This window comes from Fringilla coelebs, assembly GCF_963513975.1.
Source record: "Fringilla coelebs genome assembly, chromosome: 4".
Taxonomy (NCBI): Eukaryota; Metazoa; Chordata; class Aves; order Passeriformes; family Fringillidae; genus Fringilla; species Fringilla coelebs.
This window is the reverse complement of record NC_140032.1, coordinates 71,415,999-71,432,428: the sequence shown is the minus strand read 5'-3', so window position 1 is coordinate 71,432,428 and position 16,430 is coordinate 71,415,999. Positions and strand designations below refer to the sequence as shown.

The 16,430-nt window shown below is 48.8% G+C and overlaps 1 protein-coding gene across 1 annotated transcript; it reads right to left on the bottom strand.

Moving 5' to 3' along the window:
* Nucleotides 1–7,991: 7,991 nt before the first annotated feature.
* NPFFR2 (neuropeptide FF receptor 2) lies at nt 7,992–10,065 on the bottom strand (the record flags this gene model as incomplete). The annotated part of the gene is given in 13 exon segments (XM_084204604.1): nt 7,992–8,415; nt 8,418–8,526; nt 8,528–8,751; nt 8,754–8,832; nt 8,834–8,884; nt 8,886–9,009; nt 9,383–9,467; nt 9,470–9,481; nt 9,747–9,820; nt 9,822–9,892; nt 9,895–9,994; nt 9,996–10,030; nt 10,033–10,065. Coding segments are annotated over 13 exon segments (1,221 nt in total). The 3' UTR covers nt 7,992–8,191.
* Between the last annotated feature and the right edge of the window lie 6,365 nt (nt 10,066–16,430).

The window sequence follows — 16,430 nt, the reverse complement described above, 5'->3', positions numbered from 1 at the left end:
CCACCCTTATTTCCCCGAGGGACCCCACAGGGCCGCCAGGATGTTGCCAGAGTTGTATCTTGGGGGCCCGATCCCCTCACAGCGTTAAATGCCTCCATCCTGGGCACTGCTTACAGGGGAGCAGCAATTCCACATCAAACCTGCGATGGCCACTGAGAGACGAGAGAGGCCTGTGATAAAAACCTTTTTTTAAAGAGTAAGATCAACAATTTCTCTCCAGCAGTTGAGCAGCTTCAATATCCATATGACAGCATCTCCTGATTTGATCTTGGCAAAAGGAAGAGTCACCTGCCCTCAGTGTAAATATTTAGTACAAAAAATAGTCAAGAAGGTTATAAGTAGCAAACTGTATGGAATATAGACATGTCCCTGTCCTGATCTGCTGAGCTTCCTCAGGACCCTTGCTGGCTCCTGACACAGCCGGTCTAAGAGCAGCAGCTCTGCAGGGCAATCCCCTGAGGCCCTGTGAGGCTATCCCAGCCTCAGCGTGCAGTTCTGGGCTGCAGGTACAGTTCCTTTTGCCTTACCAAGGTCACAGTGACCTCATTTAGTCCTGTCCTCTCACGGTTCGTTTTGGAGCATCCATTTGTGCTGGTTTAGATTTCCATGACTCCACCACAGTGTGGAGATTTGGGGTTATGCTGATCTGCTTCCAGCAGGTTGACTGCTTTTCCTACCAGCACCTGAGCAGTGTCAGGGCCACCACGAGGGAGTTAAAACCCCAATAAACCCCAAATCCTACAGAGTGAATAACCCAAAGGAAGAAATGCACTGTTGTCATAAAAAGCTTCAAAACCTGTGAAGAAAATCTGTGAAAGGAATGTAATGGATTCCCAGGAACCTCTACAGATGGCCTGACCTCTCCCCCCAGAATAAGTCATTGTACTCACAGAGCAGCTCAAGTTTTACCCCACAATTATCCTGACACATTCATCACTGACAACTCCTTTTCCCTCAAAATGTTCATTCAGTCCATTACAAATTACCTGAAATTGTTAATTTTGTTCCCTATGGATGACTTGGATTTTACCCACCAAAACCCTCCACTATTTACCTCTATCTAATCCCTAAAATATTCATTCTGTCCCTTACAGAATGAATAACCTGATTACTTCAGCTTATTCACCCAAATGTTCTTTGTTCCTTACAGATTATCTCAAATCTTCAAGCCAAACGTTCACTCTACCAGTACACTAACTGATTACCTCAGTTCACCTCCAAATTTTCTTTCTTTACAGACTCAGCACCCAAGATTTTTCTACACTGTTACTATTAATTATCTCATCTTACCTCACAATGCTCATTCTCTCCCCTACATGACCTCAAATTTAATCCCAAATTTATTCCATGCCTATCTGCTAATGACTGATGAATTTTTACCTCAGGACTTTCAGTCTCTCCCCTACAGGTTAACATCACATTTGAACTCCAAAACATTCAATCTGTCCTATAGATTACTTCTATTTTCCCACCAAAACCCCTCACCTTCCTATCCTAAATATCCATTACACTACAGATTACCTCAAGATTTTCCCCTGAAATTTTCCCTACCTGTCCAGTTCTTTTAACCTCCTATATAGCTCCTGCCAAATGGTTTTTTCTCTATCCTCTACACATCACCTCAATTTTACCTCTAAAATTTTCTGTGCCTGTCCACTGCTGATTCCATCTGTTTACCTCAAAATGTTTACTCTCTACCTGGAGGTTATCTCAGTTTTTAGCCACAAACACTTCCCTAATGTGTGCTATTGATTACCTAACTACTAACAGTTTCATTACTCTGCTAGAGGTTATCACAAATTTCACCAAGACTTTCCCTACCTCCCCTACTGATGTTACCTCAGTTTTAACCTCAAAATATTTATTCTCTACCCTGGAGATTATTTCAGGTTTTAGCCCCCAGTATATCACTACCTTTGCACTATTTATTACCTCAGTTTACTCAAAATATTCTCTTTTTTCTACCCAAAAGATTACCCAGGTTTTGTCCCCACAACACTCCCTTCTCTGTCCACTTCTGATTAGCTCATTTTGCTCCTCAAAATCTCCATTTCCTGCCAATACAGAGTACCTCAAGTTTACTCCCAAATTATTCTCTGCATGCTGCTTCTGATTACATCACCCTTCCCTCAAAATATTTCATTCTCTCCTCCCCCCAGGAAGTACCTCAAGCTTTTCCCCCAAAAATTTCCCTTTGTTACTCATTACCTCAATTTTTTACAATAAATTGATCATTCTCTACCCTCAAGATTACCCCATATTTTACCTCCCAAATTTTTCTTTTCTGTACACTATTGATTTCCTCATTTTGACCCCAAAATATGCATTCTCTGGCCATAGCTATTCCCTGGCAATGCCACCTTCTCTGCCCTCCACATCCCCCTCACATTTTCCTACACAAACATGTGCTGGGTCCCCTCTAAATTACACAAGTTTTCTGCAAAAGTGTCTCTGTCCCCTCTAAGTTGTGACAAGTTTTCCCATCTGGGAGCTGCAAGGAATTCAGGCAGGTGAAATGATATCAGGAAATACCTGTAAACAGAGATTTTACCTGGGGCTTAACCTCCAAAGTACTCACTGTACCTCACCTGGGAGCAAACCAAACACTCCCCTACATGGACACTGCTGATTACCTGAGGTGCCCTCAAAATGTTCCTGCTCTCCCCTAGACGTTACCTCAGATTTTACTGACAAAAATTTCCCTACCTGTGCACTCCTAATTGCCTCTGTTTACTTCAAATTATGCATTCTCTGCCCAGTGCACTACCTCAAGTTTGCTCTGAAAATTTCCCCTATTTATGGAAAATACTAACTACTTCACTATGGATTACCCCACTTCACTATGGACACCCCCAAAATGTTCATTCTTCCCCCTTACAGATTACTAAAGCTTTACTCACAATATTTCCCCTATCTTTCTCCACTAGTGATTATCTCATTTTACCTCAAAATTGTACATTCTCTGCCCTAAGGGTTATTTCAAGTTTTACCCCCAAAATTTTCCCTGTTTGAACCCTACTGACTCCTTCAGTTTATTTAAATTCCATTGCACCCCGACAGCTCTGAGCTACTCCAAGTGCCTGGAGTGGTTTGGGGAGTGTCAGGACAACATTCCACTTTATGTCTGGGAAAATATAAGATAATAAAATGCAATTTCACTCTCCTTCTCTGACCCATGAAGCAACACAGACTATTCCTGTGAAGGCCTGATTCAGTGGGAGGAAAAAAAGCCCTAAACAAATAAAACCACTCCACATTTCCAGGTAAAGACACCTAGTTTCCTTAACAGCAGCACACAAAATAATTTAAACCAGAAAGGAAATTACAAAGCCAAAAGAAATGCTCTCCACTGATACACTCTCTGGTTGCTAATCCCAAGAAAATTCCCCACGGATCAAAAGTAACTGCTAATAATTTTCCCTCTGTAAAAATTGCTGGCATGGGTTTCTCAGAGGCTGTGTCCTCAGAGGGAAACACAGCCTGATGCGACACAGCTCTGGCACCCCACACCCTCCTGTATGTGCCTCCTTGGAATTGCCCAGTTCCAGACAAGCCCTCGGACAGCAAATCCCTGAACTCAAGGGCAAACGGAGCTTTACCCAGAGCCCAGTGCACAGCAGCGCTGCGCTGCCATTTCCCAGTGAACAAATCCAACAGACAGGGAAAGGGAAGTGTGTCCTCTGACTTACCCCACAGCCTGGGCAGGACCAGCTCTCCTCCAGTACAGGCCACCAGGGCTGGAGGCTCTGGCCTTTGGCTGCTCAATCTCACCAAAACCAAAGGTTCTGCCAGAGCTGAGTCGAATTACATGATTTGTCCTGTCCTGAAGGAGATAAGAAAAGGAAAATTAAGTCCTCTGTGCAGGGCAAGACCTCCTGGCTGTCACATATTTTGTCTCTCATTGCTTATTAGAGAGCTTTTCACTTAAAACAGGAGAGGTGGCAGTCATATTAAATATATCACTCACTGCCCTTCTCAGGTTTTTTTACTGCATGGAACAGTGAGGAATGGGCCCTGAACAGACAGTACAGGACAAACACTTGGAGAAAAAACACCAAGCAGCAGCCCTGTGCTTGGCAAGGGCTGGGGCATCCAATTCCAGGCTGGCTTCCTTTTCCTTCTTTTGCAGCAACTGGTGTGGTGCTCTAAAGCCACCTTCCTGCTTGCCACTCCCCTCCACATTTTGTCTTCAAGGGGGACGTGGCTGCACCTCGCCAGAGGCAAAGAAAACTGCCTTTCAATTCCATACAAAACCTACCTGGGAAAGACCAGGACAGCAGGAGCAGCAGGAAATCCTTAGTGATCCTGCTCACAGGTATTTTCATTGTGCATGCGCTTCACAGGGGCTCTCCTGCCAAGCTCATTTCAATCTTTCTTTATCCTGAAAAATAATTTTGACAGTTGAGTGTGTTGAGAACCAGTTCAGCTCTTGATTATTCCTAATTTGGAGTTGTCAGTGCTACACTTGCCATGATCCTTGGGGCTCCAGGAACTTTCCAGACTGCCCCAAACCTTCCCATCCATCTCCCTCTGTTCAGTGCCCGTTGTGCCAGCTCAGAACCAGCAATGGACCCCCCTGAGCCCCTGTGGTGCCATGTCAGCTCAGGCATGGACATGGCCCCAGAGCTCCTTCTGCAGCCCTAGCGTGCCCAGACTGCATTTCCAGGTCAGCACTTGCGCTCCCTGCACAGCGGGGACCCTGTCAGTGCCTTGCTGCTGCCAGCAGTTGCCCCACAGCCCATGACCTGCTGGGGAGGAGTGGCGTTGCCACAGGAACTTCATTCCAGCCCGGTGCTGCCATCCCTTTGCTCCTCACTCCAGCTCCCACGGGACAGAAGTGGCACTGCAGGCACTAGGGCTCCTTTGGGAACACCAGCAGCCATCTGTGAGGTCCCTCTGGAATTGCAGCTCCCTGCACAGGCTGTGAGAAGCACTGAACCAAGCCATGGCCTTCAGCCCATCCAGCACTGACACAGCTGTGGCCAGCTGGAATTCTCCCTGACACGCCTCCTTCCCCTGCCTGGAAAACACCCCTTCCCCATCCTGCACTCTCACCTCCTTGGAAACAAGAGCTGCATCTCCTGGCTCTGTGGTGGCTGTGCCAGGGATGTGACACCACCAGGGGGTCACAGCAGCGCCCAGCAGCCTCAGCCCTGGGCTCTTCTGCCTGCAGGGGAACACCAGCCAAGCTGGGATGCTTTTCCTCTCTGCAGAAACAAGAATGCACAGAAAACAGCAGGCAGTCATGGAAGCAGTTTTTGTGCACCTCTTCCTACCCCGCTCAGGGTAAGGCATGCAATTGCTGGCTGGAGAAGGAGGGAACACTTTGAGTTACATCACACCTTTGAGGCAATCAGTACATGTGTATTTTTGGGGTAGTGTGTAGAATTGCCTAATGCTTGAGAGGTTGAGGCAGAAATGTGAAATGCTGAAATTCACTGGAGGAGAGGCCTGGACTAAGAAGCCTGAATGGACTGAAGGGAGTCCCTGGCCCATCTGTTGATCTCCTCCAGTCACTGCCACAATGAAAACTTAACTCCAAGAACATCCCTTTCATCTTGATTTTCGTCTCGTCTGTCCTACAGTTGAGACTCAAGGAGTGGGGAACATCCTGATCTACACATTCTGGTAACAACACAAGTAAAATGGCTCTTTTGGCCAATTTTAATTTGACTCTTATCTCCTGTCTGCTTAATAAATAATTGATTTTGTGAACAGAGCTGATCTGCCATCCTTAGAACTTGTGGGCCAGAGTGATTTCTTAAATTTTAAGTGTTGACAAAAATCTGAGGCTAGAGGCAGCCTGAAGCTGCCACTCACCCTGTGACAACCAGGAGCCTGAGGATTCTCTGGTGACTGCAATTCACAGCCTCAGGCAGCCTGCATGGGAAAGCCAAGTGGGTTTTCCCTCTTGCCAGAGAGGAAGAGACACAGCAGGACGGGCTGTGTATTTGATGTAGTTCAGAAATGTCTGTGTAGTTCAGAAGCTGCACACCCTAAAGTTTTCCCACATGTGTTTTATACTCCCACGTGCACTTCCAGCGCTTTTCAAGAGTTTAAAGAGAATGAGCTGACTTAGTGACAGAACAGTTCAGGGACCTCAGGACACTCACTAGACCACACTCACTATGGACAGCACAGCTTCTTGTGCTTCAGGGCTCCGGCTGTTCAGTACAGCTCCAGTGCAACTGAGTGGAAAACTGATAGAAAACACATGGCAACAAATCACATTAATCCAGGAGTGCCACTGCATCACCTGCGTGTTACCTCAGTAAGTACAGCTGCATGTTCAGCCCACTATAGTGGCAGAATAAAGACATTTATAGTGCATTGTTTTATGCTATTTTCTGAGACGATTTATGTTTTCCTGGCGTTGTTCCAATGCACTTGAACCCAGGTTCTGGTCCCTGTTGTGCTCTCAGGCCTAAAGAAGAGCTTGGATAGCATCTGTGATGCGGCTGGTAGCTGATGAAGTTATTGCTGCAACAGACAGAAATCTATGGTTGGAGAAATTAATGCAGAAAAACCTGCGTGCTTCCCAGTCCCTGCCCAGCACAACTCAGTTCTCTACTGGGAGCCTAAGTCCTGTTCTCATCATAGAAACTCCATTATTTCACATAGTTATGTTTTATAGAAAATCTTTGCAGGGCAATTGCCTCTCCCAGCATCAACAGCCACCCTCAGCACACCACCAGCCCCACAGGAAATGCCCACCCTGAAAAATGCTACCTAAAGCTTAAATTACATAATTACAAAATGAGCAAAATTCATTAATTCAACACAAAAAACGATCAGTAAGCAACCGATTTAGAAAATGTTCCCCTCATAATCTACACGGCGAGACGGCCCTGGAGCATGCAAGGCAAACTCAGAGATCAGAGATTCTCATTTACTTTACTTGGTTTTACATTGGCATTACTTGGTGTCACCGCGTACCTGCCCCGCAGCACATCCCACATTGAAACATCACTCCAGTTTCCATACATCACAAATAGATACATTAAAGTGTATTTTTTACCTCAGCGAAGCAGTCAGGAGCGGCGCCAAATCTGAAAATTCCAAAGGCCGCTCTAGCGCCGGCTTTTATATACCCTTGGCCGGCTCGGGATTGGCTGGCGCCGTGAGGCGATCGCAGCGCTGATTGGGCAGCGGGAGGAGAGCCTCGCTCCCGCCCTGCCCTGCCCTGTCCCGCCTCCCGCGGCCGCACTCCAGGGGTCGTGTGAGGAGGGATAGACCCCGTGTCCCAAATCCCAGCAAAACCCCTTTTCCTCTCTTATGGCAGAGCCAAGCACTGATTCGGTGTTCCTCGGCTGGATGTGGAGGAAAAGAAGGTGTGTGCTTGTGGGAGAAATGTCCCTCCTAAAACGAGAGAGAATGCTCCTCCATAAAGCTGAGTTGTTCCTTAAGGCAAATGACATTGTGAGGAGAAAATGAGTTCACAAGCAGTGGACAGACAGGGAAAAACTTTTGGAGCGAATTTGAGAGTAGACTGCAGTGCAGAAAATGAATATTTTGAGGTAAACTGAGGTAACCATTAGTGGCACATGGAGGTCAAGGTTTGAGGATAAAATTTAGATCATGTATAAGGAAGAGACTGATCATTTTTGAGCCCGTGAGCATCAGGAATGCTATAATGTGGAATTCACTCCTATTTATCTGGGGAGGACTGCCTCTGGGAATGGCTTTACCTGGATTTGGCTCCTGTGGGGCCGCACAGAACAAGCCTTTGTGCTCTGTGATCCTGTGCTGGTCCTTGCACAAAATCCCATTCCTCACCCTTCGTCCAGTGTGTCTCTTGTCCCTCAAGTCTTTCCTCTCCTGCTCATAGTGAAATCTCAGTCCTTTTGGGCGACTCCCACCCCCCGCCCCACATCAAATCGAGTTCCCCAAAAAACACTCCGCTGAACCATTTTTTTTATCCTCTTATTTCTCAAATTTCACCTGCATTTGTCTCTCTAGCTGCAATAATAACGGAACGTGACAGAAATAACAGCAACCAAGGGGAATAAACGGAACGTGACGGAAAAGGTTACATTTTGTCATTTGAGCAGGACCCGGCCGGCATTCACAATGCCTGGGAAGAAGCACAACCACAAGGAAATCCAGGGGCTGCTGGGTCTGGAGCACTTCAGCCCCTGAGTTACAGGATAACGGATTGCTGACAGCAATGAAATGTGACCACAAACAGGGCTCAAAGCAGCCCTGTTCCAGGGAGAACAGAGATCCTGACGCAATCCCATCGCCTCAGAGCTCCTCCATGAGCAAAATCCTGCTGCTTATCCACCCGGTTTCCTCCCTGGGCCGTCGGGGCGCGGCGGGGTCCCCGGGGCGGCGGGCAGGGGGCAGCGGGCAGGAGGGCATTGCCCGGGGCCGGCGGGGAAGAGGCGGGCCCGGAGCAGAGCTGGAGCCGGAGCGCGCCTGGAAGCCGCGGCGGAAGCTCTCGTTGCAGAAGCCGTAGATGATCGGGGTTGACGCTGCTGTTGGAGAAGGCAGCCAGTGAGCCAGGGGATAGATGTAGGTGTTGACTCAGCTGCAGCTGCAGGTCGGACAGGCTGGCGTAGTCCGACAGCAGCAACAGGGTCCAGAGGGGAAGCCAGGAGAGGGCGAAGAGCAAGGTGACGAGGACGAGCATCTGGATGGCTTTCCGCTTCCTCTTCCAGGCGCCGCGCCGCCCCGCCGCGGGCACGGCGGCGTGGCACAGGGAAACGCCGATCCTGGCGTACATGAGCACGATGAGCGACAGCGGAGCAGGTAGATGTTGGCAAAGAGCACCGTGGTGTAGACCTTCCTCATGGCCGGCTCGGGCCACTCCTCCCGGCACCAGACCACGGGGCAGGCTGGCGTTGCCCGCGCCCAGGAGCAGGCGGAAGCGCTTCTCCTGCCGGCAGCCGCAGCAGCGCCGCCGAGGGACACATGATGGCCACGGCCAGCGCCCAGATCACCGCGATGGTGGCCACGGCGGCGGGGACGGTCAGCTTGGGCTTGAAGGGGTGCACGATGCACCGGAACCTGCGGCAAGGGCACCGGAGAAGGCGTTTGAGGAACGCTTCCTTAGCTAGGCCAGGGTGCGCACCCATTTCACACTGCCTGGTTGTCATCCTCCCTGTCAGCCACTGCCTCTGCAGGTATGAACACCTTCGCTATCCAGCTTCATGGCTGAGGAACAAACCAATTCCAGGCAGGCTGGGGTAGCCCGGTTCCACACCTTTAAGAGACAGCGGTGGAGGAGCGGATTGCTCTTTAGACCTGCCAGATTTTATTTTGCTTAGGAGCAAAATGCATCCGATTTGTTGTGCGTGTTGGGAGGGTTAATGACTGGCTCAGGGTGGTCAGGGGGCCAGGTGAGATGACACTCATGGTTACAGCATCTGCAGCATCTTACCTGTCCACGGCAATAGCAACCAGAGTGAAGACAGAGGCAGAAACAGAGATGCCTTGGACCATCCCGCTCATCTTGCACACCAGGCTCCAAAGGGCCACCCTGGAAGGAAACAGGCATTTTGGAACTGCTGCCATCTCACTGCAGGACTCTGCCTGAAATCATTTGCTGTCATCTTCCATTTCCTGAGCAGAACTGTAGACTCATGGGGCGGTTTGGATGGATGGGAAGATCATGGCGTTCCAGCCACAGCCCAGGAGCACCATGCCATGGGCAGGGACACTTCCACTGACTCAGAACGCCCACAGAGCCCTCTGGACACGTGCCCCTGGCTATCCCCACCCCACGCCACAGGCACCCAGCCCACCTGCAATGATGTTGTCCAGGAGGGTGGTGGGCATGCAGAAGAGCCCCACCAGCAAGTCACTGACGGCCAGTTCAGATGAACAGGTTGGTGACCGTGCGCATGTGCCTGCTCCACAGGACGATGAAACAAACCCCCCCGTTGCCCACCTATGCAGAGGAAGGAAGATGAGCAGGTAGGAGGTGATGAAGACAGCAGCCACCCAGGGCTGGTGGAGGTAGAAGTCCACATAGGAGACATTTCCTTCCAGTAAGGTACTTGTACGTCCCGTTGTAATTCAGCAATCCAAGTGAGGCCAATCCAGCGAAGAGTTTGAGTCCATTCCCCTCCTTGTGTTCCAACGTGCCCTGAAAGATATTTGTAAAGAGGTCAGTTTAGTCTGCTTGCAATTGATCTGAAAGAATGTGCTGATATTATTATTATTATAATTATTATTATTTATTATTATTATTATTATTATTATTAGTGCAGCCTTTGATCTGTTTGGGTGCACTGTGTGCTGGAATAAGCATAAAGCTCACGTGCACCCTGGCAGCAGTCAGGTGGCTGAGCAATAACCACTAAAAAGTCACTAACTCCGGCACTGAGAAACAGGGATTAAAGCTTGTCTCAAGTGGCACAAGCCTCTGTTTGCAAGTATCCAAATCCAGCCCCCATTTCATGGACATGAGATGGTTTTGTGTGCAGCTGGATGATTTCATTCCCTGCTCACAAGCTACCTAACTCCAAATCTGCAATCAAGAAGGACCTCACTGTGTCTGAAACATGCTGAGCTGCAGAGAGCTGGGTTGATTTCCAAGCAGCTAACTTGACTTGGAGGGCAGCATTCCAAACCTTTTTTCCACATATATTTTGTCTCCCAGATGAGGATGCCTAAAGAAGCAGGGGGCAAAATTAATTGGTGGCAGCAGGCATGAAATTAAAGTATGAGCGCAGGTGCTTTCAAGATGCTTCAAATTCCTTAATAGAAATGGGATTTCAATTTAGGCACAAGTTATCTGAATCCTGATGAGCTTGTATGAAAGCTCAGCAAAGCCTCTGCAAGTGCTTTACTCTCAGGAAGCAAGTGCAGTAAAATAAAGTATTTATTCTGCTGTGCCTCAGGTTTGGAGCAAGCAGAGCAGTGAAAAACCCATCATGTTCTGGTCTCTCATGCCTGTTCAGGAAGCAGCAGCAGTGCAGTATTTTAATGGGTCTGTATTTTACAGACTTATTAAATGCCTGCACAGCCAGGCAGGGAGACAAAAATCTGGAGTCCCTCACCAAAAACCGGCTGCTTATAGGTTTGAATGAGTGTAGGGAGAGTTGCACATTCTGTGGGGCTGTCCTTACAGAAAAAGGCTGATTTATCTTGATTAGTTTTTACTCAACATGCCTTCAAAATCATTGGAGGTACTCTTGGTGAGATGTCTGGTGTGCCAAATGCTTTCCCCAGCCAGAGCTGGGGTCAGCCTTGTGACAAGTGCTGTAATGCCCATTTTCCTGATCCCTCAAGGAAGCAGCACCGGTGCTCTTGCACCCCAACCTGGGCTCAGGGTGGGCAACTCTGACAGAATGCCAGCACAGGTATTTGACAACACCAGTTCACACTGCTCCTTTAATCCCAGACCTGCAGCTGGGCTTTATAAATCCCAGGAGATGCTGTCTCACCCCATGAAAGACCAGCATTCCTGTTGCTCCCTGTGCTGCTCTCCCCCACATAACAATTATTATTACCCACTCATTTTCTGCCATCATCTTTTGCTGCCCAGAGGAGTTGCTTTAGGGAGACACTGTAGCCAGGGCAAGGTGGCTTTTGGCTCCCACCACATTCCCAGTCCCCATGCCCAGCTGTCCCTGTGCTGTCCCCAGATGTGCCTTTCCTTCCTTACCTGCTGGAGTTAGGCTTTTCCAGGGGTCTCTGATGATCTGAGGCAGAAGTCCTTGGTCATGCCATGACAGGGCTGTCCCTTATCACACTAAAAGCAGGAGGAATAATGGTTATTTTGGACACATACTTTGTGTTTTCTCTCTGTTTCTGACACCGTGTTGTGAGGCAGCAGCTTCTCATCTCTCCAGTAATGATCTCTGGAATAGTTTTTATCCATAGCTGGTAAACAAGAAGTTGTAAACAGCCTTGAGGCAAAACTGGAGCTGAGACTCATCCCAGTTGCACTAATGAAATTTTGGCTGTGGCAGGCATAGGGAAGTAGCTGTGCAAACGCTGCAGATGACAGGAAATGGAAAAGCTCCATGGATTTCTATTATCCTGGAGCTGAGGGGGAGGAGGATTGGCTGGAAGGAGAAATTAAGGCAGTGCCTTGTGTTTTCACAGGGGCCTTGCCTGCTAAAACAAGCAGTGATAAATAATTGAGAGAGGCACAGAGGACAGAAACACAAATCATCTAAGAAAAGGGAAAAAATTATGCAATACCTAATTGTTGTAAGATGATAAATAACAGTAATTTGCTTCCACGTGGTAACTTGATAAGAGCAAGGCCTCCCTCCTTCATTTAATACACCAGAGAAAATCTGGAAAGAAATAAAGTGGGAGGGAGGCTCCCTGAGTGAAACCTGCCCCAACCCACACGGGGTTCCCAAACACAGGAGGCTCATTCCCTGCTGGAACCCCAGACACAGCCTCCATAGACAAATACACACTGTAACATCTCACAATCCTGTACCTCTGGGTAGAGAAACTCAGTTTTCCATGGTTAGAGCAGCAGTTCCAAGCCATTATGGAGTGATGCCATGATTTTTATGTTGGGCACGTGGAGGAAATCCCCTGGAGCAGCCACCACTGCCTCACCCCTGTGCACGACCCGCTGGGTTTGTCATCTTGATGTCTTCATTTGTATTGTGTGAAATACCCTCACAGAACCCTCTGAGGCTGGAACAAAAACAAGCAAACTTCAGAGATGGGAGGAACAGCAGGAGCATGTAGCTGTACATGAAGAACATCCTGTGTGGTAAGTGCTGAAAAATTTGTTCTTCCCTTGTCCTGAGCTCAGTAATGGCACATCAAGAGAGACTTCCCAGGGTTCCCAGTTCCAAAGGCTTCCCACCTTGGAAAATGACCCCTGGTCTACTGAAAAGTGACAAAGTCCCAGGGGCAAAACACAGCCCCTGAAGGATGGCATAAAGAACAGGACATTGGTCTGGGAATGTCTGAGAAATTAGGGAGAGAGAAATTTATGGACCATCCTCTGCCTCAGGGAACCAGGAAGGAAACCACTGAGTAAAAAACTGAAATGCTGTCCCACAGGGACCCCATGCACAGCCCATGGGAATCTGGGCTCGTCTTGGCTTCTCTTTCAGAGCAAGGGGGAGCTGCAGCCATCCCAAACCCCCCATTCCCAGTTCCACAGGGAGTGGTGCAGGAGGTGTTTGGTGTGGGCCATGCAGGGCTTGAGCTGGGGAGTTGGGGGATATTTGTGATTTAAGGTAATAGAAATTACTCTTCAAGTATTTAACTTCTTCAGCCATCAATATTTCCATGATATTTTACCAGACATACCTCAGAGTGGTTCATCTCCAAATGAGCCTGAATATTCCAGTAGGTTTTCAGCTGGGAGAAAGGAGCTGTGGAAGAAAACACACCCTAAAAATAGCCAGTTGCAATCAAATCATTCTTTCTTACTGACATTTACTTTCATAAAGAAAAACAAGTGCACCTTGAGAGGCAAATTTCTCATTTTGAAATGGGCAATCCCAGGCAGGTGTGCCAATCTTGGAGCTGCACTCACATCTTCTCTCACTGAGCTTAAACTGCTTATCCTCCCCTCAGAGTCATTTATCTGCATAGTCTGAGCTGGGGCCAAAGAAAATAGTTGGTAGGTATTTCTTTTTAAAACAGGTATTTCTTTTTAAAAGATCTCAAACTTGAAATGATGGGGAACAAGGCTATCAGCAGGATGACTGTAATAAACACCAGACTTAGCTGCAGATTACTCATCCACTCGAGCTGGGAATAGAAAACATCTCACTCCAAAGCACTCCGAAGCTAAATTGTAACTGTAAATCAGGAGATGCAAATGGCAGAAGAGTCATTCACAGCAAGTCGGTAATGGCTCTGTATTTATTTTTATATATATATATATATTTATATATAATTTCCACCCTGCTTCATTAGATCCAAGGCTGCTTACCCATTTCTTGTCATTACAATCCCTTTTTTTTTCCTTTAATTCATGCTTTGTCCACCTTTAAGTTTATAAATATATTTTTTTATTTGATGTGTCACAGGCCGTTTTAAATCTTAACTAAAATCTCAGCCAACTGCTCCCTGAAATCAGGTTAAAGAAAGATTTCCACACCCAGGCACACTTATGCCACCACTTTATTGAGAAGCCTGGCAAGCAATAAGATTTTAGCTGCCTTACCTTGGAAGCAAGTCCCTGTTTTAAAAGCTTTCAGGAGGAAATTAATCAAGTTCTCCTGGGATCCAGTCTCCAAGTAGTAGTTTCCCATCCATCACTGGAAACTGGGCAGGGACCCCACACTAAAAAGCCACGGCTTTTTCCCTGGAGAGATGCTCCAGCAGTTCAGCACTAAGTGCTGGGGTTTAGTCTATAGGAAGAGCTAAATCAGTGATCCCTGCTGGGCTCTTGGCAGCACTGAATTCCCCACAAATGGGACATGAACCTCCTAAATTGCACCTTTCAGCTCAGCCTCTGCTCATGAGTCACTCACTGACAGCCCTGTCATTTGGGGCACTGAAACTGAGGAGAGTAATTGGGGAGCAGGTAGAAAGAGGTAAAAAAAAAAAAAAAAACTGAAAAGTGGGACAATCACGAGATAGTCTCAGTGGAGGATAGAATTGGCAAACAACACCAGTGTTTGAGGGGCCCATCAGCCAGCGAGGGATAATTCAGCAGGAACAGGAGACAGCTCTGCCAGCAGGTAGTTTGTGTCCCCCCCAAAATGGGGGCACAGAGGATCCTGCAATCACTGCCAAGCCAAAGACCAGAAAAACCCAAACCAATCCCAGCGCACAGGGCACATCACAGGGGTTCCTGGCAGCAGCAAGAGCCACAGAGCTGTTTGAGTTCCACCTCCTGAAGCAGAGAAGTGCCAGTGCCCTCAGTGGGACAGGCATGAGAGCAGACAGCCCACGACCTGGTCACGCAGGGCACGATGACTTACAGCCTGCCACAAGAAACAGCCAAGCTCAGAAAATTGCATTATGCCTCACTAGGAATGGGGCAGAGCAGGCTGCCTGGCCCAAGGGCAGGACAGGTGAGCTCCCTGTGCAGCACCCTGGGGCTGGATCCTGAACACTCCACCTCAGCCTGATGCTGGATTTGCCCAGAGGCAACATCTTTAGTCTTAAATAAGGGCACGGGAGAAGAGCTGGCGGTGAAGGTGACAGCAGAGGTTCCAATGCAGTGTCACCTCTGCAGAAAGATGATGGTTGTGGAAGGGCTGAACTCTCCCTGTGCCTTCCTACCTTCTGACCGTTCCCTTTTACATCACCATCCACATCCACACAGGGACTTCAGGTACTCATTGATTTTTGTTTTTCTGTAACCTTCTCTGAGGATTTAAATCCTTTTAGTGCTCTGTGACTCGATTTTAATTAACACCAAATTCTAAGCCTTACCTGGATAGCATGGATAGGTACCTCTGATTGATGTCAGGAATTTGACACGCTGAGAGGTTACCTGGGAAACCTCCTGGTTTGACTCCAGTTGAAGCCAATTCTGCTCACTAAATGACAGCTGCAACCCACAGCAGACCAAACAGCAAGGACTGGAACTAAGTTTTCCTTGCTAGGATTTTCTTTTGGAAAAAGACAACCAGCAGCACAGATGCATTCTTTTGGGATGAGGTGCCATCTTACCTGCCAGCCTCAGGAAACGCTCAGAGTTACACTTCTTTACACCCCTTTTCCCAGCAAAACACCCCAAACTGATCTCACTGCATTTTAGACTTTGCAGCCCCTGGCATGGTTCAGATTTACAGGCTAACATGAGCTACTTCAAGCTCCAGACACTTCCCTCCTACTGGAGGGACCTGCTGCTGATAGAAGCAGATGTGAACTTGTTCTAACCACTGAGAAAAAAACAAAACAAAACAAAACAAACAGCCCCGGGATCTTCTTTTCCCACTCCTGGAGCTCTGCAGAGTGCTCCAGCTCCCAACCCAGGCCCTCCTGCAACACGAGGGCTGGAAGCCCAAAGGCAGAGGCTCAGGGGCACCTGCTGCCAGCCCTGTCCCCTCCAGCGCTCCGTGTGCCAGCCCTGCCCACCCCGGCAGCCCAAGGCGGGCTGTTCCCAGCCGGCAGGTCCCTGGCATCCCCGGGCAGGCAGTGTTTTGCCCCCCAGTCCATCAGGACACCTCCAGCAGTGGAAGCAGCATTCCAGCTCTCTCTCTCCCTCTCTCACACACACAGACCTGTTGCTGGCTGAACTCCCGCGGCTTTCCCCCAGCTCCCAGCTGAGGCGGGGAGGCAGGAGCAGCCCAGCCCCGGGCGAGGGCAGCCCCAGCCCAATCCCCCCGGGTACCCCGCTTACGGCTCCGCCGCCGCTGGCTCCGCACAGGCAGCAGCGCGGCTGCATCCCCTGCTCCCGCAGCATCCCCTGCTCCCGCAGCCCCTGCGGCTCCTGCCTCTGGCGAGGAGGAGGGACACGGGGAAGGAGGGAGCAGAGAGCCCTGCCCAAAGCCAGGCGCCAAGCCCCGCGGCTTCAGGGCTGGCACCCGGCGTCG